This window comes from Pelecanus crispus, chromosome 5, assembly GCF_030463565.1.
Source record: "Pelecanus crispus isolate bPelCri1 chromosome 5, bPelCri1.pri, whole genome shotgun sequence".
Taxonomy (NCBI): domain Eukaryota; kingdom Metazoa; phylum Chordata; class Aves; order Pelecaniformes; family Pelecanidae; genus Pelecanus; species Pelecanus crispus.
In genome coordinates, this window is record NC_134647.1 from 39,848,070 (window position 1) to 39,872,813 (window position 24,744).

The 24,744-nt window shown below is 40.1% G+C and overlaps 1 protein-coding gene across 1 annotated transcript in view; it reads right to left on the reverse strand.

Annotated features, from left to right (window-relative positions):
- Positions 1 to 24,744, reverse strand: part of ERBB4 (erb-b2 receptor tyrosine kinase 4) — a 429,738-nt gene that overhangs the window by 117,915 nt on the left and 287,079 nt on the right. Inside the window, exons 17-19 of the mRNA XM_075710522.1 lie at positions 17,946 to 18,078; positions 15,120 to 15,242; positions 14,210 to 14,308 (exon numbers count right to left, since the gene is read on the reverse strand). Coding sequence (XP_075566637.1) covers positions 14,210 to 14,308; positions 15,120 to 15,242; positions 17,946 to 18,078 — 355 coding nt within the window. The remainder of the gene's footprint in view (positions 1 to 14,209; positions 14,309 to 15,119; positions 15,243 to 17,945; positions 18,079 to 24,744) is intronic.

A 24,744-nucleotide genomic window follows, 5' to 3' on the forward strand; every position in this document is an offset into this window, starting at 1 on the left:
CTATCCTTATTTTGACCCAGGACTTTTCTCTCCTGTTCCTCCCATTTTCTCCCCAGTCCTGCTGGGGGGTGGGGGTGGAGCGAGTCTCTGTGAGGGGACTTGGCTACGAGCTTGGACAGCTCCTCTGACCCCTTCCATGGCCATCCGTGGGATGATGCCCACCCAGTTCAGTAACCTGGCTCTGTAAAGTTGCCAGAATTTAGGAAGTCAATGCAAAGGAAAGCAAAGGTAGCTCACATCCTTAGCCTGTCTACAGATATGTTTCGGGGGCGGGGAGGCAAGGTTCTTATAAACCTTAAGAGTGGCAGCTTGTCTTATGCTTTAATCACAACGTTTCATATTCCTCCCAAAACTTTCACAAGATTTGAGCATGTCCTACTGTCACGGTAATATACACACACACACACATATATATAAAAAACAATAACCCAATAATGAATCTTTTTTTCATGTTGATAAAATCTTGACATCTGCAATAACCCCCACATCAAATACTACGTCTGCTCTTCAATGAGTGGCCATATTCAGGTCCAGACTTCTGTCTGGGAGAGCCAAACAACTCCAAGAACAAATCTGCATGAATGAGCGGCCAACTGTCGGTTACCAATACAGAAGCCTCAGACAAATCAATCAGTATAACTGTATTTATTAGTTTGTATTTGTGGCTGTGTAGACACTCTCATAAAGACAAGATCTCACTGAAGTGCAAAAGCCAAGAACATAAAGTTATGGGCAAATACCACTTAAACCTTAACCTTGCAGTACTACAGGAAGAAATACCTATTTTATACGTAATCTGTAATTTGAGAGTGGTATGAATAGGGCAAAACAATAATTTATGTTATACTTTCATCCTCTTTTGTGAATTACTACAATCCCAAGAACATTTAACTATGCTAGTATGATGGAATGGTATCACAGATCCAGAATTTCCAAAGGACTACTGGTTTAGTGTGGACTTGGTAATGTTAGGTTAATGGTTGGACTGGATGATCTTAAAGGTCTTTTCCAACCTGAACGATTCTATGATTCTATTTAACTAAAAGGACTCTACAAGTCAAAACCAAAACCTCTTTTCCTAGCATTTCCTACAGCAAAGTGCAACAAGGCTGACTGGGGTAAATCTGCTTTTCAACAGCCAGCTGTACCTTGCAGCTGTCTAGGAAAGAAAATGAAAAAGGCTCTAAATGACACTGCCAGGGAAACTTGAGGCAAAGGAAGCACAATTAGAAACCTGGAACCCCAAGGCACTACTGCTGTGCCAAAGTTAGTACTAGAGACATATTCACAGCAGCTCTATGAATGTGCCATACAAAGAGCAAGCTTGCTTTCAGATCCGAAGCACAGTCAATTTGCACCCTGATTATAAAGCAGTAACCCCATCCACACTGCAGGGAGTTTTGATCCACACTGCAGGGAGTTTTGACAGCTAGCACCTATTTTGCATCTTACTACGAAGCTCAGGTGTCAAGGGGTTGACATTTAATAAAAAGCAGGAAAAGGTATCCATAGCTGTTACACCACCAGCTGTTCTAGCCAACACAAATTACATATTTGGGGTGACTTTTATAAAACAGAAGTAGAGTTACATATAATTAATCCATCCTTCTATTCCTTGTTGTATGCATTTACATTTTCATTTTTAAAAAGTTGTTTTTAAAGACCTACACTACCATGGTATGACATCTTACTGGTATCAAAGAACATGCTGTGCCTCTGAGGCATGCACTGTGAAGCTCAAAACAACACCAAATTGCTGGTTCTTTGGTCAACCTCAGCAGACTTCTGTGCCAGTGAAATGCCAAAGCCACAGCAAGCTGTTGCACATCACTTGGGGCCTTAAAGGAGCATTCCCTGAGAGAAGGTTTTGGAAGTAGATATAGATGGCATGTTTAGGTTGTGTTGCAACTGTGTGGAAAAGGAGAAAATGGGCATCAGTCACCAGCTCTGGGCAGGCCAATATGAATTTGAAAGTGACCTGGAATTTTGTCTCATTTATACAGGTAGGGGAGTGAGACAGACATCTCTGTACACTAACGCATCTTTCAGGACTGGGCTACATAAGGATATTACATGATAAGAAAATGCCCTCTCCGTGTGACACTTTTTATGTCCACATGGAGCAGTGAGTGCCACTCGCTTTTTCAGCGCCAGCTCAACTGCAGACCAGAGGGCAAGTTTTAGTTGAGCTAGAAACATTTATATGGTGACACAATGTGGTTTAAGACACTTTCTGCAGCTCTAGAACACTTTGAGAGCTTGCCAAGCTGTCACATAAACATCGACATCAGTAACCTTCAGTAGTCTAGAGTTTGACTCAGATCTATGTTCTCATCTGAATGACAGCACTGTCAAGAATGTAAATTGTGCTCTCACCTGATAGAAGAGATTAGTCACAGAGGGACCAGAAGCATCTCCCCGCTCTGCTTAAAATCAGACAGGACACAGCATTCAGGTCCTCAGAAAAGCCCTAGCACTGGAAAATGTTTCCCATCTTTTACTCAGCTACAGAAAAAATTCCCCAGTCCTTCCACTCCTCCCTGCTGTCCACAACTTAATCACATAGGAAAAAAGTTCAATATTCCAATTTGGATCTGACAGCTTTCCTGTCTAATAAACATAGTCTGACTTTTGAAATGACCAATGACTTCAAAACAGAAATCCACCAGTGTTCATTTGGAAAATGACAAAACAGGTATTTCAATCGCTACCATATTTCTAAACCATCTTCTAGCTGAGGAATTCACTGGAATTTATCTCCCACTGAAAAGCTTCAGCAGAAACTCTTCCTTTTAGTTCTAACAAGTTCTACCAAGAAATATTTTTTCACTATTTTGCCAAGAAAACATTTCACCAAGGAAACTCAATTTCTTTCCTCATTTCAAACACCATTTCTTTCCAAAACTCCTCCAAACACTTTCATTACTGAAGCAACTTCTCAGGACTTGTATTTTTAGCAGGTGACTCTAGCCACCAACCTAAACTAACAATACTTCATTTTAAAAAAAAAACAATTTGCTTGGCTTCAGAAAACATACAACGAGCTAAATTCTGCTTTTATATGCATATACAAATCATCCCACTGAACTCCACCAAAGGGCACTGCCTAGCCAGCAAAAGCATCCTCAACACCAGAGAATGTTTCCAAATAGATTGAACCTGAGGTTTGCCGATCCACTGACATTACCTCCACTCAGCAAATCGAAGCCTGGGGAACTGTCCGTAGCGAGTCCCTGTTCCACGTGCCCCTACTTTACTGAGGTCTTACATTTCCATCAGAAAAACTGTTATTTGACTGTACATCAGCCATTTCCTACCTTTGCACTGCTCCATATCACAGGATTTACCTATGCAAGTCGATCAATGAATGCCTTTGAATCTAGTATTGAGCAAATGCAACACAGCTGTAGTTTGTCAACGTGGCTCAAAAATCTACATAACTGTATTTTCTTAAACATTTTTCTATCATTTGTCAGTAAAGCATTAAAATAACAAAAGGCCCTGGTCTATCTGAAACCTATGTAACTGTAGTTTGTACAATGCATATTTGTCTATGCAATTAAAAACCTGATATTCTATATAAAGCAGAAACCTTCAGGATACAACTGCAATCACCTTATACATAACTAAGAGGTAGGAATACCTAGTCTCTCTCTTTTGTTGCTAACACACAAATTGCCTTATATCAAGTGTCATCCAGCTTCTTTAAAATACCTGACTTGCGGGCAAGCACTGACTGATAACAAGAGATTTGAAAAGAACATTTTAGACACATTCTCAGTGGGTAATTAGATAAAACAGCTTTGTCTGAAAACAAACCTCATATAGTATCTGCTTTTCTAAGTAAACATTCCAAGCCAATTTAAAACCAGAACATAATTAAAAATAAAAATTAATTTTTAAAAATTAAATAATTTGCTTAGAGGTTATGAGATCTGTGTTGCAATTAAGAGAGTTCCATCTATAAATGGGTGTAATAATAATCATTCCTCTACCCTTTATACGTGTGTCTATCTTGATTGAAAGCCCTTCAGGGCAGGGACAAACTCACCATGTTTTCACAGCACAAAGGTTTTCTAATCTTAATAGGTCCAAGAGATGCCGTATAATACAATGAGAAGCAACACCAAAGTTAATATGGAAAATATTGCTCTGCAAAGTCTTGCTTATTTTTTGCTACAGTTTCAGTACTGAAGGACAAAGTATTTCAAACCAGCAATTACTGCTCCGTGGACTGCCAGCCACATTGTGGCCTCAGCTCTCTCTCTGTTTATCCTAGTTATTGCACTGAAGTCTAAAAGGTATTGGCAGAATATTGCAAAGATTATCAGCAAGCCAGTCATGTACCAGATTTCCCTGTCTTACGTCTTCTATTACAACTATGTGACAAGCAGCGATAGGGACAGTAGACTATGACTTGTAAATAATATGTAGAATATTAATATGAACAGATGTTTAAGTCTGTGACAGTTGCTGATGTTATCAGAGGTGTCTGGATCAGCACTGAGACATGGAATACACTTAATTTTTGAAGGGTTATCTGCAACAAAGCACTAAGGGAGAAGCATTCCAAACTACAGTTTCTTAGAAGACTTGACGATAAAATATATTTTGACAGTGATACTTCAAGTTCAGCTCCTATAAGCCTGTGCTTCTGTACCGTTAACTTTCTATTAAAAATGGACACTCTGAGTATTTGTATGTATAAAATGGTCTTGGATCTTTTTTTCTCAAAACAACACAAAACCCCTTGTTCTTCCTGAACTTTACGTTGACTTGGCACTTTGGCAGTATAAAGCCAAGTATGACAATATAATGCATTGATCCTCCAGGGCCCTCTGCCATTGCTCGCGTTCTGCATTGTTGCCGATTTGTGAGTTGCAGCACATGCTGGAGCTCACACACAGCCCCATCAGCCTGCTTTCATGAAAAATCTGATATGTAATAGCCTACCCATCTGGCACTGTACTAAATCACAGACAGTGTACTTAAAAAATGTTTAGCCAGCATGTACATGAAGTTTTACAGCCAGCTTCTCTGACTTAAATATCAAGACATTTCTTCTTCAGTCTGTCTCTCAAACCTCATTAGATTCACCATTAACCTCAAACTAGTGATGGCTTGTTTGGGATGCATTACAGTTAAGCCTGTGGAAACAGTACCTCTTTTTTATTAACAGAGGTCCCATAAAAACCTGCATTTTTTTATCAGTGTGGCAACATTCTGGCATACGCATCGCCCTTTAGGAACTTAAAAATTAACATATACCTATTTTATATTGCTAATGTGAGCTGGAGGCACAAAATTAAAAATGCAAAGTAATAGAAAATTTCTTAAATACAGGCTTTCAGTTTCTTTTAGGGGGAAGTCAGCACCAGTTGCACAGTTCTTGGTGCCAAAGTCTGCTTTAAAAGTGGGTATCTGCATCAGCTTCTTCTCATAACATACCACGCATTATTCAATAATCTTATCCTCCATTTTACCACATTTTGTCAGTTTTATTTCTGCACTTTGCATCTGAATGTCAGAAAGACTCTGCAAAGAATTCCAGTGTTCCCAGTCACTTTGCTGATGTTTAAGGAAGGCTGTTTCTCATGTGTGTAATTACAAATCTATCAGCTACAGCCTACCACTCCAGCAAGGTCTGTTCCTACACAGACAGTATCTTCCCTTCTGCCTTAAATCACACCATCCACTGTTTATGCAGATGAAAAGACTAGCACCTGCAGGCACTATCATGTTGGGAGATGAGTCCCCAGAATTCATGGCCTTACAGTATCCAGCAGAAATTTTTACTGAAGCACAGAAGATTGCTCTCCTAAAAGCCCACATCCAGATACAATATATATAAGACTGGGAAAACATGAAGCTGGAGAAGAGCATTCTGGCTCAGGTCCAGATCTGACATATAGTAAAGGGTGGCAATATACAGTGCAATGCCAGGAACTAGAGACCTGTGGTACTGTAAGCAACAGAAAACTCATCATGAAAATCCAAATCCCAGGAGCTTCTGATTAAATCTCCTAATTAAACTATTATGTACCACTTTTGATACTCATAGCACCACTTCTCTCCTTTTAAATTTTTTTTTAATATTCCCATCCTTTGCCTGTTCAATTTCTACTGTGTCCTGATAAAACAGTGGCAGCTATGGGATCCTGAACTTCATAGCAATTACACATACAGCTAAGCACATAACTGACTTCACATTTCAGTAACCAAGCTCAAACACACAATCCAAAGCAACAAGTATCAACCCTCAGTAAGTTTGCAGATGACACCAAACTGGGTGGGAGTGTCGATTTGCTCGAGGGTAGGATGGCCCTGCAGACGGACTGGGACAGGCTGGATCGATGGGCCACAGCCAGCTGTATGAGGTTCAACAAGCCCAAGTGCTGGGTCCTGCACTTGGGTCACAACAACCCCATGCAACGCTACAGGCTTGGGGAAGAGTGGCTGGAAAGCTGCCTGGCCAAAAAGGATCTGGGGGTGCTGGTTGACAGCCGGCTGAACATGAGCCAGCAGTGTGTCCAGGTGGCCAAGAAGGCCAACAGCATCCTGGCTTGTATCAGCAATAGTGTGGCCAGCAGGAGCAGGGAGGTGATTGTCCCACTGTACTCGGCACTGGTGAGGCCGCATCTGGAATACTATGTCCAGTTTTGGGCCCCTCACTACAAGAAAGACATTGAGGTGCTGGAGCGTGTTCAGAGAAGGGCAGCAAAGCTGGTGAAGGGTCTGGAGCACAGGCCTTATGAGGAGCGGCTGAGGGAACTGGGGTTTTTTAGCCTGGAGAAGAGGAGGCTGAGAGGAGACCTTACCACTCTCTACAACTACCTGAAAGGAGGTTGTAGTGAGGTGGGTGTTGGTCTCTTCTCCCAAGTAACAAGTGATAGGACGAGAGGAAATGGGCTCAAGCTGCACCAGGGGAGGCTTAGATTGTATATTAGGAGAAATTTCTTCACGGAAAGAGTGGTCAAGCATTGGAACAAGCTGCCCAGAGAGGTGGTGGAGTCACCATCCCCGGAGGTGTTCAAAAAACGGTAGACGTGGCACTTTGGGACATGGTTTAGCGGGCATGGTGGTGTTGGGCTGGTGGTTGGACTGATGATCTTAGAGGTCCTTTCCAACCTTAGTGATTCCTGGTTTTGCTTGCATTAAAAAATAATCCAACCACCAAGCCAGTAAACATGAAATTAATTATTACTCTACCCTTAATTGGTTTAGTGGTGGACTTGGTAGTGTTAGGTTAATGGTTGAACTTGATCTTAAAGGTCTTTTTCAACCTAAACGATTCTATGATTCTATATTATTGGTGTACACCACACCTGTAAAAAGAAAACATAATACAAGACATCAGTTAAAAATGTTTCCTTCACACACATACTCTTTACAGCTAAAACTAGTTCTTGAATTTGATTAGAATTTTTAATAGTTTCAATTAATCCATAGTTATGTTTCCCAGTGAATAAACTAGCACTCCTTCCTGATCTTTTCCCCACTCACGGATTTACCCAACCTTACGCAGGGTTTCTAAGTCATAATGCAATATAAATTTTAAATACGGAGCTCTGCCATTGCCATCAACAAAAAGCTTCTGAATAAAGATACTTCGTAACTCACTCAGGAATAACTTGTAACGTCAGTCACTCACTAAAGCACGTGATTCTCCCTTAAACCTGTGACAGGCTTCTTGGAAGAATGACTCCAGAGGTGAAGTCCTGGCCTTGCTGAATTCACTGGGAGGTTCACAGCTCCCATTGATTTCAACAGGGCTCAGATTTCCCCCATCACCAGGAGCATGCAAACCCTTCTTCCCTCACTGTATTTCCCAGTTAGAATGTTATGCCAGCAGAACCGTTTCCAAACAGCCTGGCTTGTCTATCTGTGCTTGTACTTCATCCTTTCTCTGTATATCCTTTCTCCGTACAGCCACATGCTCTTGCATATGGAAAATTAACACATCCCTGCACATACACACACATCTTGCCCTCGCATACTATGGAAGGAAAAATTACTGCAGTAACCATTTAAAGAGAAAATTATTACTTAAGATGGAAATAACAGAAATGTGGCCTTGCAACAGTTAATCTTCAGATGACTAAAAAATGTTAACCCTCAGTAGTGATCAGATTTCCAGCTTCTGTAGAGGCTGATCACTCTCGGGGCTTGTGCATAGTATGCAGAGTTCTCAAGGACAGCTTGATTTCTGGCACCTCTGGACAAGTTGGAAACTGTAATTGCAATCACACTGAGCTTCTGTGCCTGGAACTGACAGGCAAACAGTTCACCCCCTAAAGTGCCTATACTTACAGTGTGCATAAGTGGGAGGAAGAGGGGAGACTGCACAAAAAGGAATCTACAATCAGATGAGTTAGGTCACCCCTTGTTCCCCCACCCCAGCAACTTAACATGAGGGAGTGAAAACCTGTTTGAATTGCAGCTGAAGCACACTGCCAGGCAGTGCAGCAACACTGCTGTTCATTATCAGCTATTCTTACAAGAGACCTCTTATGCCAGTTGGAAAGAAGGATGTTTATATAAATGACAACAGATGAGGATGAGGAAAGATGTCTCACTGCTGCCATAAAGGATTTCATTTGATCCTAAAGCTGCCCTTTAAACTGAGGTTCAAGATTAACTCAGTTATATTTCCCAAGCACCCATGCAGTCAGTGGAATGACTGTGGGGTGCCTGGATGTATTATCCAACTACTGTTAGTAGTAATGTCTTTTCAGACTTTCAGAAGCATCTACATGGACTGTTGAAGACCTGGGCCAAACACTTCACTAGGTAGCATGAGATGTATACAGGGAATTAAAAATAATTCAAGGGACAAAAATACTTCTCCAGTCACCTACATAGCTGTATAAGGCAGGATCTTACAAGAAGGCTCAGTGTAAATGCACCTGTGTCAGCTGAGAAACTGTACGTCCATAGTGAGCCCCAAAGGCTCTATGAAAGCTGCCGTGGGCCAAGGAAGGAACTGAAAAGCTTCAGCTTAGAACCTTCGTATGTCTAATGCCAATGGTGGAAACCCAGGTAAGTCTTCTCTCAGCTTCCTCACCTGACTAGCTAGCTGTGTCTCCAGTGTAGTTTCCACAATGGCATCTAGACATATCTGAAGAAACAAAGAAAGCATCTAGACCTGTCCAGATCTCTGTGGGTTTTCAGCCAAACAGAGACAAAACTCTCTTTTGCTAGTCAGCTACATGATTTTTTTTTTTTCCTCTTGAAATCTCTGAACCAAAGGTAAGTTTGATATGTCTTGAGGATTTGTCTTATAATAGACAGGCTTACAATTTAGGAAAAGCTGTTTCTTCTTGCAGTACAAGACAAATGACTGCTTTATTAATTTAGTTAATTAGGCCAGACATAAATAAAACATGTGGGTATCAGACCCCTATATGCAGCTTTACTTTGTTTGCTGCATGCCTGGTGGAGGTCATTGTCACTTATTATCTTTACACTTCGCTTGACAAATGCTCTCCTGCACATTGAACACTGCTCCTAGAGACAGCAGGGAACTACAGTAAGTCCAGGCGAAGTCAAGAAGCCCCCTAGATCTTAATTATAAAACCATAAAAGAAACCAACTGCCTCTGAAGCTCTCTTACCAGGAAACAAATGAGAATGGGAAATTTATTTCCAACCATAAATCCCAAACCTTTCAGTTTAATTTTTCCCAAGTTAACTTTCTCACCTAGCTAAGCAGCACTGCCTTCTATTATTAGCTTCTGGCCCAATATCAGCTGACCACCATCAGTCAAACTGTCTTCATCTCAATGAGCTCAGGGACTCCCAAGGAACCCTGTGTATGCAGACTTGTGCTTGCAGCCTCTAATTATTTTCTAACAGATAATGGAGCATTTAAGTTCAGAGAGGATAGATTAAAGTTGTAAGTGGATCAAAACCCTGGACAACAGAATCACAGCTCACAGGATTACTTCCTGGAAACACCAAGCTTAGAGGGCTAGAGAGGAAAGGCCCTCATCAATTGTCTGTTTCCCCAGAACATGTTAGTTTAAAGTTTGGGTGGGTTTTTTTTCTTTTTTTTTAGCCTCAAAGACAGTTTGCTAGTCTTTCCAACTGCAGCATGACTTTGGAATGTATTACATTTCAGTTGAGCATCTGGTTTGATGTTAAACCATCTGATCAGGCCAATGGCTACTTGACTTATCAGACAATCATAACAGTCAAATAATTTGAGGTTTAAGAGGGGAAATTGTTTTCACAAGTGAAATTATAAGTCCCTGTTCTACTACCAAGTAACCTCTTAGCTGTATATTTGCCTTTTTTCCTCACAACAAGCCTCTCTTCCCTCCCCAAAACTCAGGACCCTCATATATTCTGTTACCAGCCTTAGGGTGAGGAGCAGGATATCCTTCCCTCCTGATACCCCCTGCGTCCGCTGGTGACTCCCCTCCCAGACACACCTGCAGGCAGAGCAGTAGCAAGAACACCTGCACTCTGAATTCAAATTCCAGAGCCTTTCTGGTGGATGATGAAGTGTGACCAGCCAAGCAGGGAGGAGAAACTACGCCCCACAACTTAAGCACCTAACTGTTTCAACACCTGAGGGGAAATTCTTCAGGCTGTGAAATTATTCCAGAGGTAACACATATTCAGAAATAGGTGGAAAAAAGGTAAACCTACATTTTACAAAACAGTAGCAACAACCTCTGTGGAGTGAAAACAAATCCATGGAAGTCCACATGTACATTCTGCTTCTGCCCTGGAGAAGGCAGTATGGGTTACTTAGTAGACTTCAGCTTGCACTGTTGTAACAGACATGGACTACTGCAGTGATGAAAACTATGTAAGAAAGCAGGGAGCAGAGTAAAAGAAAAAGAGCTAGCTGGGAATGTGTAGAGAAAGCCCAGAAAATAGACTCTGCTGCAACTCCTTGAAGAAAAATTCTAAATAAGGGATGTACTTTTTGATGACGGCCAATTCATCATCCCCTGATGGGAGGAGGGTGGGAGGTGTTTGGCCATAGCAGGTGCTAACATCATGCATTATATCATTACAGTCATTACAGATCCATTAGTGGGTGTTCAAGGTGCTGAAATGACAGCCCAGTAGCCAAATTGTTGTTCTTTACTCTTTTAGCATAACATTTAGCAGAATTTCAGGAGCTTGCAGGGCACTTTTAGACTTACATTCTGCCAACACTAGAAGTTTTAACCAGGGCCTATGGACAATGCCACTAAGATTTATACCAGCTATTTCTGTAGACACTGAAGTGTCCCAAGTACTCTCTCTGTACACAAACTGCTGTTTACAAGAGGCTCTACATTTTCCAGAGCCTCTCTAAAAGGAATGCTAAGTTTTACTTGCAAGTACAAGGACATACACAATTGAGTAAGAAGTAATTGCTGACAAAAGCACACCTGAACTTGACAAGTAAAAAAAAATGAAAGTCAAGGGTGTGACTCATATAATGACACCTCCTTCCCACTAACCTTTTCCCATTCATAACCAACATTTCAGACACTTATTTAAGAGTTAACCCCCACTATGTTATAATGGCACTTAGTCACCTATATACCTTTAAAAATTCTGATACAACTGCTTTTATCCAACAACTATTCATAATAGTCTTTTTACTGAAAACACAACTGATGCATTTTGCTTTCATATGTACACTTAAATTTTCCTCATAAAGTAACACCAGTAAACCGTATTAAGTTTTATCAGGATAGTTATACTGACCAAAGCCTTGGACTGAGAATGAGATTTTTCTATGATAACTTACTCTTTAATGAAAGATATTTAAGTTACCTCCTCATAGTAGCTTAAAATTTTAAAAAGTTAAAAACTATGTCCTTTCTCAGACAGAGAGGAGCGGTCACATCAAACCCATAAACAATGCCTAGGTCATTATCTTTAAAAATGTGGCTTGTTTCAGGAAATAAAGAACTGGGTTAGGAGGTGAGGATGGCAGGAACAGCTGTATGATTGCATGAGCAATTATTTCAAAAGAATGAAATTAAATCTTCTTCTTCATCAATGCAGTACAGCAAAGGATGTTACAGACCGCTGCACATCTATCACGCATTGATGCAGCATTGATACAAAACATCTTATTTCTCCTTATTGTCACTTATATCAACTAATGATGTAGTCCAATTCTTTTTTATTATGCTTAAAAATAACTTTAGGTTATTATTAACCTCTAGGACTCAAAATAACCTTCACTTTCCTCTCACCTTGTTACCACTGGGTCAGAGACTCATGAGAAACTGTTATTTTAAAGGGAAACCTTTCCTAGTGTGGCTGTACCTTACACAGTTAAAATCTGTAGTTTCAAAAAAACCTTCATAATTTCTGAGCCATTTATCAGACTTTACGATGCATACACTGGAGGGAAATGTGGTCCAGTGAATTAAGGCAGCTGATCAAGCTGAGCTATGAAACCTCAGACAAGTAACTTTGTCTTTTAACAGGGACCTTATGTTTCCTTTGTAGAACACTTCAAGGTTCATCAGTGTCAAAGAAGGAGATACTACTATTATTTCTCTATCGGATAAAGGCTTGGATCTTCAGCTGGTGCAAGTTGCTCAGTTCCACTGACTTTCATACAGTGATAACAACTCCCTCATCTTGAGGCTGGAATCTACATCGCTGACTGCTGGCATCAGACATGGACCACAGATCGCATTCAGTGCCCTTGCTCTCCCTGCACATTCACTTCAAAAGGGTGCTGAATACCAGCTCTCGTCTTTCTGGAGCTCCACCATTAACAATACTCTTGACCATTATTTTGTTCATTAAGCAAACATCTAATACTCTTTATCCCTTTAGTGCAATTCATTCCTTTTGAACAGGGCGAAAACGGCCCTTTTTTTTAATTATTTGTGCACAATGATTATTGAATGTCATCAACATAAATGTGCAGTGCTCTGTAAAAAGCACAGGAAATCCCTTCATCTATACAGCATTTGTTCAATTGCCTAAGAACTCACATGTGATAATTTGTGTGAAACAGCTAAATCCATAACTGTACATTTCTATTCATTTCTAGATGGAAGAACAGTCTATATAATGGGAGTACATTCTCCTTGTGGTTTACAATCTCGTTAATGCTAACCAAATTAAGCCTATACACTGAACAGATCTTCAAAGCTTAAAAGTCCTATGTAATTTTCAAGTTCAGAAGAGGGATTTACACAAAAGTGCAAATGTCTATGATTTGTCAAAAAATTGTCACTGAATAGGACATACACATTCACACTGTCAATGAGGCTTGATCTTGGCACATAGCTAAAAACTGAGTGCATAGTCTCTGTGAACATAGAATGTTCATGAAAAATATGATCTTGACCTCTTAGTAACAGTATTTCAGATTAGTAAAGCAAAAGGGCTTTTAAAATCCAACATACTTAAATTTTCTTTCCCCTCCCTGTTATGCTTTGCTGCTGCTGACAGCTCCCCGACTCTCAGTGCTTAGTTCTCAGGAACACTGAAGCAGAAGAGAGCTGAGGCTAAATTTCCATTCCTGTGAGTTCTGCACCAGCGGAGACTTGCATACATGGTAAGATGTTCCCCTGCAACTCCTTCTCTCTCTTGTCTCTAGCTTCTCTGCCATGGAAAGATAAAACACCTGGCACATGAGACAGAGGAGTATCAGCCTTCCAGTGATGGGAAGACCATTTATAAGAAAACTCCAGGCACCTTAAGGTCCATGATACTTGCACAGTGAAAAACCCAGCCCTTCATTACCCTGATACCCCAGGCACTTACAGTTCTGGAATGGAATCATCTACATGCAATAAACTAAACAGGGCAGAGCATTGCCTCATACAGATCTGCCTAGCTCTACAGCTTCAGAGAAGCAGCACTGACCTACTCGCAGCTGAGGTGGAACCTTGTTTGGTTTTTTTTGGATGGTTGGTTTTGTTTGTTTGTTTGAACATTGCTGCAATAGAGAATGCTATAGATATGCATTAACACTGAGACAGCTTGTCAAAGACCAAGGGAAGGAGGCAAATGGCCTATGCAAAATCTCAGCAGCTGAATTTTTCTAGGGACAGGATATTGTAGCACTCGCTGAACATCAGCACGATATCCATCCTGTGTACAAGCCTCCTCCTCCTATTTAAATATAAGGAAAAAAACCTGGCAGAAATTCCTCTTTGCAATCTCTGTGGACTACAGAAGGATGTGCCCCCGCCCCAACACTCAAGAGACGCTGATCATCTCTTACTTACATCCATAAACTCCACGTTGGCTTTTGGACCAGTGGTCTCATTAAGGATCTTAATGGCCACAGGAATCTTTACAGTTTCTCCCTCGGGGACCCAAATGCCCTAGAAAGATAAAAGAAAAGTGACATTAAGACAACAATCATAGAAACTTCATTCAGAGTTACAGTTCTTTTTGATGCATTTTGTCACATTATGCAGTTCAGTTATGAACCTCAGAACTGGGAATACACAAAGTTATAAAATAATAAAAATTCCACAAAACTACTTCTTAATTGATATCTGAGACACCTAAAAAGTAAACTTTAAAATTCACAAACTGTGTGTCTCTTGGGCTACTCTTCCATCCTTCTTGACTATTGCTGTGTTCTTGGCAATCTCATGGTACCCATCTCTATCGATTTATTATTGTCTAAGTATATTCAAACTGATTATTCAAAAATGTATTCCTGTGACCTTGTAGCTGTAGCAACCTGGTCTGTACTTCCTCCATTTCCTCCCCAGTTTGAAGACAGATGCAGTATCTGTCCTCTTCCACTGCTCTGACCTACCACCTCGATTTGGCAGGTTTGCATTGCTTCCAAAGAGTGGGGTGATTGGTTTGACTTGCTCATTAAGCCCTAGTTCATGCCTTTGAGATTTGGACATAAACATCAGACCTCTTGCATGCAAGGATGCTTGTGGCTGACACTCCTTTTCTCACCAAGAAATAATATCTGCATATCTGATTAAAACTAAAGTTAATGGTTGAGCCTGAAGGTGTGCTCCTCCCACACAATTCCAATAGCCTATGAGTTTCCCAGACATGTAGGGCTCATGAACCTACCCACAGTATGGGATGCTTTGCTGTAATGCAGAACTTGACGGTTCAAAAGTTAAAAGAGGGAACTCGCTGCTCTGTGTTGAAGACTCTTACCTTGTATACAGTTCCAAAGGCTCCAGAGCCAAGAACCTTGACTCTTTTCAGCTCAGTTTCCTTCAGGATACGAAGCTGTGCTTGGTTGGGTGCTGTGCCACTTGGAGTTAAGGGTTCCACGAGCTATGAAGGAAAATCCAACAGTTTTTAAATATTTGACAAATGTGAAGGCCCATCAGTTTATACTGAAAACAACCAATCCAACTAAATACTGGAATAAGACAGTGCTGGGGCCTATTGACCACTGATTGACCTGCCAACTTGTAGAGGGATTTCTCACCTTCAAAAGCAGATGAGCAATGCTAAGAAACCAAGGAATCTAATACAGAAAATCCTCACTCAACATGTAGTAATTTCCACCAGGAATTGCATGATGGAATTACGAACTGGAAATTGAGTTGGTGTCACAATAACACACCCAAGGACTTTTGCTAATGGAGGCAGTATAAATATTTTCTACATGACAGAAATACAGCATTTATTATCAGTGTACCACATTCTATTTTTGCCCATTTTAGTGCCTTTTAAGTTGGCCATATTTCTTTTTAATAGCCCTGACTTAATGGCTCATCACGTTCTTATTCTGTTTTGGGGAAGGGACTATTTTTCTGAACTTCTGTTATACCACACAGGAGGACAGCTTTAAGGAGAAAACATCTTATAGCACACCACTAATTTATAACAGCCGTTAATTTACTGCAAAAAAGGCACAATGAAACAATTTGGTCAAGATGTCCCAAGAAACTTTCTAAATGAGTCACAATGGCACATTCAGTTAAAAATGCTCTCAGATCTCAACGTTGTACCATCTCTGCCAGAAAAAACAATGCTTCTTTAAAAATAAATTAAAAATATACGAAAAGGACAATACTCTAAACAATGAAAAGTAGTCTATTCCTTTACAGGATGAGGAAAATAATTCAGGGCTACTCCTACTCAAATTGGTTTGAAACCACTGCAGTATTTCAAAGTTGTCGGTTTACAAGGCTAAATGCACAATGCTCTACAGCTTGAGAACTACTTCTATGGCTCTTTGAGCATCATGAACTACTTAATTAGCTGACCAGACTACTTTGGTTCAGGTAGAAAATACTGGTATCTGGAAATTATCGGAGTAAGAAAACGTAACAAAACCAAACAGCCACAAGTCAGGTTATCACAGAAATAATTTGTGAGCTGTACTTTTTTTAGAGCGATTTCTCTTTCCTCCTTCCCACTTTAGATGTCCAGTACTCACATGGTGAAAGAAAGAAAGAAGGTTTACTGGAAAAGAAAAGTAGACAGACTGGTGGTACACTTCTGTGTTTTCAGTTTGTGAAGGGTGAAAACAGCTTCTGTGCCACAGTCCACCAACACAGGTATGGCAGGGAGAAGCGTTGTGGGCTTCTAAAAAAGTCCTTGTAGAGTTTTACTAATAATGACCTACGGTAAGATCAGGTCTGTTATAGCCTTCAGCTAAAAACAGAGACTTTAGCTGAAGCTATAGTTGCTGTGTGTTTATCTCAGGATGCTCCTGATCTAATCTTCAGTATCTAAGCCAAGACAACAGCTTCACCGCATGTTCAGTAGGAGACCTTGGTCCCTCAGGAACTGCTGTCAGCCACATCTTCTATCTGACCAAATGGAGAATGAAAGCTGGACTTCAAAGCCAATACTTCTCAAATCCAATGAAAACTACCTGCTTAAAATCATTTATGCTCAAGTAGGGGCTAATACAATGGCAAGATTTACGTATCTAAAGGCATGAAAACTACCTGCTTAAAATCATTTATGCTCAAGTAGGGGCTAATACAATGGCAAGATTTACGTATCTAAAGGCACTGAGTACTGTTAAGCTTTCTATACAACTCAACAGTATTTAAGAAGCAACACAAATTTTAGCCAAGCATAAAGATACTTGGGCAAACAGATGGGGATGCATGCATCATTTGCTCCCCAGTGGAGATGAGTGGGAGCAGGACCCTTTGAACAGAACAGAAAACAGCACTGTCAAAGAATCACTACCTAACAATATTCCCAGGCTTTATTACAAGGGGGACCCTAATTTAAAAATATCATCACTTGCAAAGTGTCTTAAGCATAGGACTGAGGAGATGGTAGTAATCTCCTTTGCTGTAGCTGACAGATAAGATTTAATGTTATGTTTAAATATACTTTCTAGATTGCACTCTCCACTACTGGCATTTCAAAGAGCAGGACGGAGTGGGCACAGCACTCCGTCCTATAGCTTCACTACGTATTTTTGCCAGTAGAACTGTAATAGTCATTTGGTTAAGCTCTGGGAAGTATCTTGGCTTAATAAAATACATCGTTATTACTGATCATGACTACAGACTTTGACAAAATCTGGACCACAAAGGCAATACAGGCACTGGGAACAACAGTAAGTAACAATCTCTGCATTTAAGCATTCCTGATGAGCTTAAGTTTGCACCAGAGCTTGCTGAACTTACTACAGTCTTAAAAGTTGACCTCAGTATGCACTGGATGAAAACCTGTAATATTTAAGCATGAGAGCTGCTAAATGTACTGAAGAACTGGGATAGAAGTTCAATTGAGAGCAGGATGGGAGTTCAAAAATCTGGTGGAACATGACTCTCTGATCACGTGGATCTTTTTTGGTCTTCAAAAGCCATGAATCTATGTATGTACAGAAAACGAGTATCTTGAAATAGCTTCAGTCATTCCATCAGTTCAGTCCTGCAGGAGTTAGCAGAAGGATTTCTACAGATCTCTCTGGTAACTTGAAGACCTGAACATCTTTAACATAAAAGCAGAACAGCTCTGTATATCTGTTCAAATATTCTGTAAGAAGCACACTCTCACCTCAGTCTCCAGAAATCTTCGCAATGCTCTCTTCTTTTTAATACTTTTGCGCCGAACATACACGGCAAATGTCAGGCCCACAATGACGATGATGAAGAGGCCACCAATAACTCCTGCAGCAATCAGGGGGGTTCTAGCAATCAGAATCAGAAACTTTATTTTTAGGTAGAGTGAGAGACCAAAGAATGTTTGGGTACATAAAACACAGTCACTTGGAAAGCTTATTGTTGTCTTATGACCAGAATTTCTAAGTCAGTCCAAATGGGAAATCAGGGGAAACACATTAACATATGGTATGACTTTTCTTGGTTTTAATCAATATACCAAGTCTACTTTTTCCAAACCACCATGCACATGTGAGGAGTCGTGTGGACAAGGAGATACAACATGCACTTTGATGGCAAACGCAAATCTGCAATGGCAAAATGAGGATACAGGTACCTGCATTTTTCCTGCAAGAGGTTTTTAACTATGCTTACTCTTTGGGTCCATCTAGATTAACTCATGGGCTTGTGCATTTAGGGGAAAACAAACTAAAGAAAAATTCCCAAACTACCAACACAATGTGCCTTCCTGAGTATAGAGGAAGTGAGAAGCAACTTCAAACATTGCGTTTCACAGACAAATCTGGAAGCATCATACTCATACACCTTCCACAAGTGGAGGATATTCATATATGAACAACGGAATTCATGACTAGAACCACTCACCCTCTTGAAACTCCTGGTTCATTACTATTACACAGAAACATTTTGGTCACGGTTATGGTTGCACCCATCTGGTTTTGCTGTGGCTTTTTAGCACAGCCAAATCCCAGACCAAAAGATGGGTGTGTTGGAGCCAAAAAATCCCTGTGAACTATGCAAAGCGAGGCTCAGCTTTTGCACATGACCTGTTGCTCCCCTGCTACTCCTGTAACTCCTTTCAGCTTTCCAGGATCTTGAGCAGCATGAGCTGCAATTACTAATTTGTTTTTCCATAGTGATAAGATACAGTAGGCTGGCATCACAGTAGATACTACACAAGCACAAAACAAAAAGACTGTCTTGGAAAGTCACTCTGTTTGACTCAGGTGCCCACATTTGGAGATCGCCTACACAGTGAGTGGAGAAAAGCAGGCTCCCTCCGAAGAAAAAGCCAAAGCAATAGGGGCTCTGACTCAGTTTTCTTTCTCTCTCTCCCTGCTCCGTCTCTAAAGGGTGGGTAGCAGCCTCCAAAACAAAACCTTAAATTAGGCGTTTTCACAGAATACCAACAACTTACTAGCATAAACACACTCACAACATTTAATATCCCTCCAACAATGGCTGGACAGTAGCTGAAAAGATGGGTAAAAAGAGACAGCATGACAACTGCAGAGTATAAATGGTGCCAAAACCACTGCCTGGTAACTACAGGGAACAGGTTAACTATTGTCAAGATTGTGGAAATATCACTGCTATGCTTTAACAGCCTTCCTCAGTTATGTCTGAATGATGATGAAAGATACATTACGGCCTATTAATAAAAATGTACCACACAGCTATTGAAAATTTAAAGGAGTCTCCCACAGAAATAGTAAATTGATTTATCTGACCCTTTATTCTTCTTTTTATATCCTACCACAAAGCTGAGCATTGGGAAGCAGTGCCATCAAACCTGGTTTGGTATATTAAGGTGTGTCTACATTACCACCGAGCACCGTTTTGAAACTCATCTCTGAACTGTCCTACCTGTCCCTTGTCACTGCAGTTCGGTTCAGAGAGGTGTCAAAGCACTGAACCTGGATTCATTTCAGATACCAGCCTGAAGATACGTTTCTGGAAGATACGTTCTCCAACCTCTAACTGTCATGAAGGTCCACAGGATCAAAATAGAGCTAACCCAAAGAAAAATCCCTCGCAGCAAACATAGCCTAGACATTGGGACCATTACCTATTTCATCCTCTAGATCCAATCCTATTGTGTCACTCACTTTATGTTAAGAGAGACAAAGCCTCATACTCCCACATCTAGTTATTAAAGCACTGTGTTTAAAGCACCACTATCATGTTTGCCCAGGGAAAACACATTAACGTTACACAAGACTCTAAGGCTTATTATAGTTCAAAGACTTTACAATAGAAACCATAAAGCCTGCAAATAAAGGAAACAATGTTGTCTGGCTGTGAAATGGATTATGATGTTTGAGAAGTACAAGTCTAGTACCACCTACATGGAGAGATTCTCCTCCTTCATCTAGTTTGGCCTTGAGACAAATTCCCCTTTCTAATCCCATTGGTTACTCTGCTGGTTTTGAGTGCAGAGCTCAGATTAAAGGACCTGGCATATCCACCCAAAACAATATTCCTCTTCATTTGCATGTGCTTTCCATGATGCTGATGCAAGAAACTCTTTAATAGGCAATTATGAAAAACACTGGACATCAAAAGACTTCTATGGAGCTAGTACTGACTAACATTCTTGAGCAGAGGAATTTATTTTTTTTTAATGCTGTATGAACAATCATATAATTTTTAACAAACACCACCAAACCACAGACTGACAAAACAGGCAGGAGATCTCTCAGCTTTAAAGTGCATATTAATAACTATCATAACAGCTGTCAAAATAAATAATTAGAGTTTTATGGTACTATGTATACTAAAAATAGTCCAAATAATATTTACATGATAGACCACAACAAGGAAACAGTTCCACAGGAGACATAATGACCAGTGAAGAAAATAAAATGAAGTTACAAATTCCTTGCAGCCCTTTTATTGTTATAGAGTACAGGGGTTCAAAATGAATCTTTATGATCCACTGTGTCCACTCTCATTGACTTTAAAAGAAAGTCCTCATCATTTTTAGTAGTGAATTGAAAAAAAGGAAATAATTTTCAAAAACTTCACCAAACAAGCATTTAGTCATTAACGTGAAATACGCTGTAATTGCATACAGCTTCTGAATGGTTTTGAATTTTCAGATTAACCATCTAAACACACTATTCAGCAAGCTTAAAAAGGGAGGGTAAGAGGAATAATATAACGTGAGGGGGAAAAAACATATTTAAAGGCTAAACAAATAACTTTAATACAGAAAAAGTTTTATTTTGAACTCAAATAGCCATCAGCTTCCTTCACTCACAAATCCACTATCCTTGCATAAAAATCATGACAAGCACAAACATCACAGACCTAAACGTATGTGATTGTATACCATACAGCTTCTCCTCACTCTGCTACTGAGCTAAGCCCCAAAGTCAACAATCATGTGTTTTATTTGCCACAATACAAATGACAAGTCACTGCCTTCAGTGCTTTCTGGTATCATCAGTGCAGTTCACTGTTGTTTCCAATCACACATAGATTGTTTTCTAAGCCCAGTTTTCTGGGTGTCACCTACCTCATTTGGGTTATTTTTACTTAAGTTCGCTAGGCTGAGTTTGCTTTTCTATCTATTCTGCTAACATCTTCAAGTCTCCTGTATCACTTCTCTACTATTTTCATGTTTGCAGTGTCTTATATTTAATACCCTGGTGAATTTCGTTAATATGCTGTTTACCTTTCTTTTACATAATTGTTAAGGTTGTTTAACATGGATCCCTGCAAGGTGGTGCTGACCAGAGATGCCACTGAAGGCACAAAACCTTTCTCCCATTTTGTTTTTTTAATCCAATCTTATTTTTGCATATGCACCTAACCAACAGTTCAGCTTCACATACAGCTGGACACACAAATCTCCTTATCTCTAGTGGCATTAACGGCTTAATCCACTTACATTTTTGTTACATTACTGTCCCACAACCACCTCTGTGAATGCAATCCACTACATTTGCCCACCTCAGACTACTGCCCATTAAAAACTAATTCCATGAAAGTTAACAGGAGCAGTGCTGATGCAGAGACAAAAATTTCACTACCAAAAAACCCCATTCTGTTATAGTCATTTTTAAAAGCATGGAGGCACCATTTCTCTGTTAGGACTCAGAAAGGCTCAAATCAAGCAAGGAGAGGTAGTTCCATGTCAATCCTGACTGTCCAGCATAAATAATGGACAGCCAAAAGTCAATCCTAGCTCCCACTTCTTTCAGCCCCGCTATGAACCCACCAACAGGAAACTCCTGATACAGCCACTACCTTCCTTTACACACTGAAAATCTACCGCAGACAGTGAAAAAACATCTCTGCTAGGTGCTTCTGGAATTTTATGGTCATCAAAATAGACCTAGCAGTCCACAAAATATGGCCCTGAATCATAACTCAGCCCCATACAATTAATTTGCCATGCCCCACCCCTCCCTCAGCTGAAGACAGAATACCCAATAAATGATTGGAAAAGGCGGCAGCAGGGGAGGCAGTGGGAGGGAAAAAAATCACAACATGTGAAAAATCCTGCCTTTTAAACTGGAAACTGTGTATCTGTGGCTAAAAGTTGAAAGTAAGATCCTAGTATTCCCCTAGGATAAATTAATAGTATCTATTTCTTTTTAAACGTGTACTGTGTTTTCATATTTAGAAGCACCTAACACCCATTCCCACGCACCAAAATTGAGACAAAAAGTTCAAAGTTAGTATTCTAAGATGGACAAGGATGCTCAACAGGGGGGCTCGTATCATTCCATCCACTCCAAAACATCAAAACATCTGCAATTCCCACAGTGCTTTGAGACCAGGTATTAAAGCCTAATTACTGATTTAGATGAGTACATGGTCTCATACACTTGACTGGAGAGTGCAGCAGAAGGGGAAAAGGAAATAGAATTGTGGTCCATGGAGTAAAGCTGAGAAAGAACACCCATTTTTCTGTCTTTGACATTAACCCACCTAATACGCTAGGCAAATAAATTGAGCTTTGAAGCTGAGCTGTTAGAGGGCTTTAAGTTCCTGCCTTTAAGTTCCCCACCTTCCCCTCCTTTCAGTTTTATCTATACATCCAAACAGGATTCATTACAACCTTGAATATTTGCTACACAATCACTTCTTCTAAATTTTTGTTATCAAAGCATTATTTTTTCCTGATGGACGATTCAAACATTCTGCATTCCTCATCCCTTCCATCAGTGGGGAGTGCAGCCGGCTTTGAAGATTCACTTTCAGAGATCTAATGGATTCTGCTAATCCTGGAACGATAATCTTAGTATTTAAAGTATGTAAGATAAACAACCAGATTGGGAAGCAAATTTGTGTATGTTTTAATAGCTTCTCTCTGCTGCGCTGAACTCCCCTGGCAGAGCTCTACAACCACAACTTCCAGAGTGCCTGGTGTTCACGAAACGGTACTCCCCAGGGGAGGGAAGAATTAATCCAATGTTATTCACATTAAAACATGCTTTCCCTTTTATTTTTCTTTTTCAAGAACAGGGCTCCCTTTCCCGTTCTCCACCTAATCTGAGGGTGTTTGAATGCTGACAAATGTCACCATTTATATACAGATTAGGAGTTTTTATCACATGTAAACACAAATTTTAACTCGCAGATGATCTCACGATTACTACCAATTCCGCATTCAATCTAGATATGGGCAAACTGCATTTCATTGTACTGCCAAGTAGCTGTAGTTAAACTCTAGTGGCAGGTAGTTCTAGCCACAAATTTTCAATATGCAAAAATGACCACAATTTTGCAGGCTATGTCTAGGTCCATTCAGCAGTTACACATCAAACATAATGTTTTCACCATACATTACTACAAACTCTCAATTTTAACTCCCTGTTAATACAGCTAACTGGGAATAAACACTGAAATCTCTGGAATTACAGTATCAATATGGAGACTTTTCATGGGCTTCTCTCCCTATAAAACTGAAAAACTCATCTGACATCTCTTGTACCCCTGGCATTTTTAGGCTGAGATTTTTCTCTTCTGCCACAACATAAAAGAAGAATGCTATTGTTAAGACCTTGCACAGTGACTTTGTTTTGAGGCTTGTGCTTTAAGTAAACAGATTAACGTTCCTTGTAAAATATGCCAAGTCAGGCCCCACATAATGTATATTTGATTTATCTGTGACAGAAAGCCAGTTAAATCCACTAGATGGGACTCACAGGTGAAGCCAGTTCATCAAGTAAAAGAACAATCCTCTTTATAAACTTGTCATATTTCCCATTTTCTTTGGAAAGAGTAATATTTTGCTTTAAATAAAGAAAACTAGACCTATAATGGCCAAGGGTACTGATGTACTGCTCTGAAACTAAAACCATCAACATTAGCTCAAAGAATTTCTCTCTGCATAAAGCATTCCTGTTAGAAGCAATAAACTCAGCCTGCTTCTCTGCAACCAGTTGGAGTCAACTGGCTCTACCATTAGGTCTGTGTACATGAAATTATTAATAAGAAAACATGCTTTTCTCAAATAGAAACATAAAGCACATTTTCCTGTATGACATTATATGCTGAGAGACAACTTTGTCTAAAGGCACTGCTTTCTATTCATTAGCTGTCAAATCCAACAGCACAGTCTGAGGCAGAGCACGTTACATTGTTTGAGGAGCTGGAGAAATACAAGGTAATGCCCGTATTAAATCAGTAGGTAGCCAAAACATTCAGTGGGAGCTGGGTCATATAAAGAATACAAATCCCAGCATAAAATGGGCGATTGAAACTGAGGAGGAACATTCCTTCACTCTGCAATAGGCGTTCAGGGCAGATTTTTATAACATTTTCTTCATTGCTACATTTTGGCTTCTATTATATGTTCTAGCAGACGTGGGCAGGCCAATTACCTTCACCCCACATCCTGTACCAACTTCTCAAGCAGAAGCCTCAACTCGAGCCTAAATGGCTCAGCAATTATTTCAACCCGCTGTCAGCTTTGCTCCACCAGTGACTGTACAGAT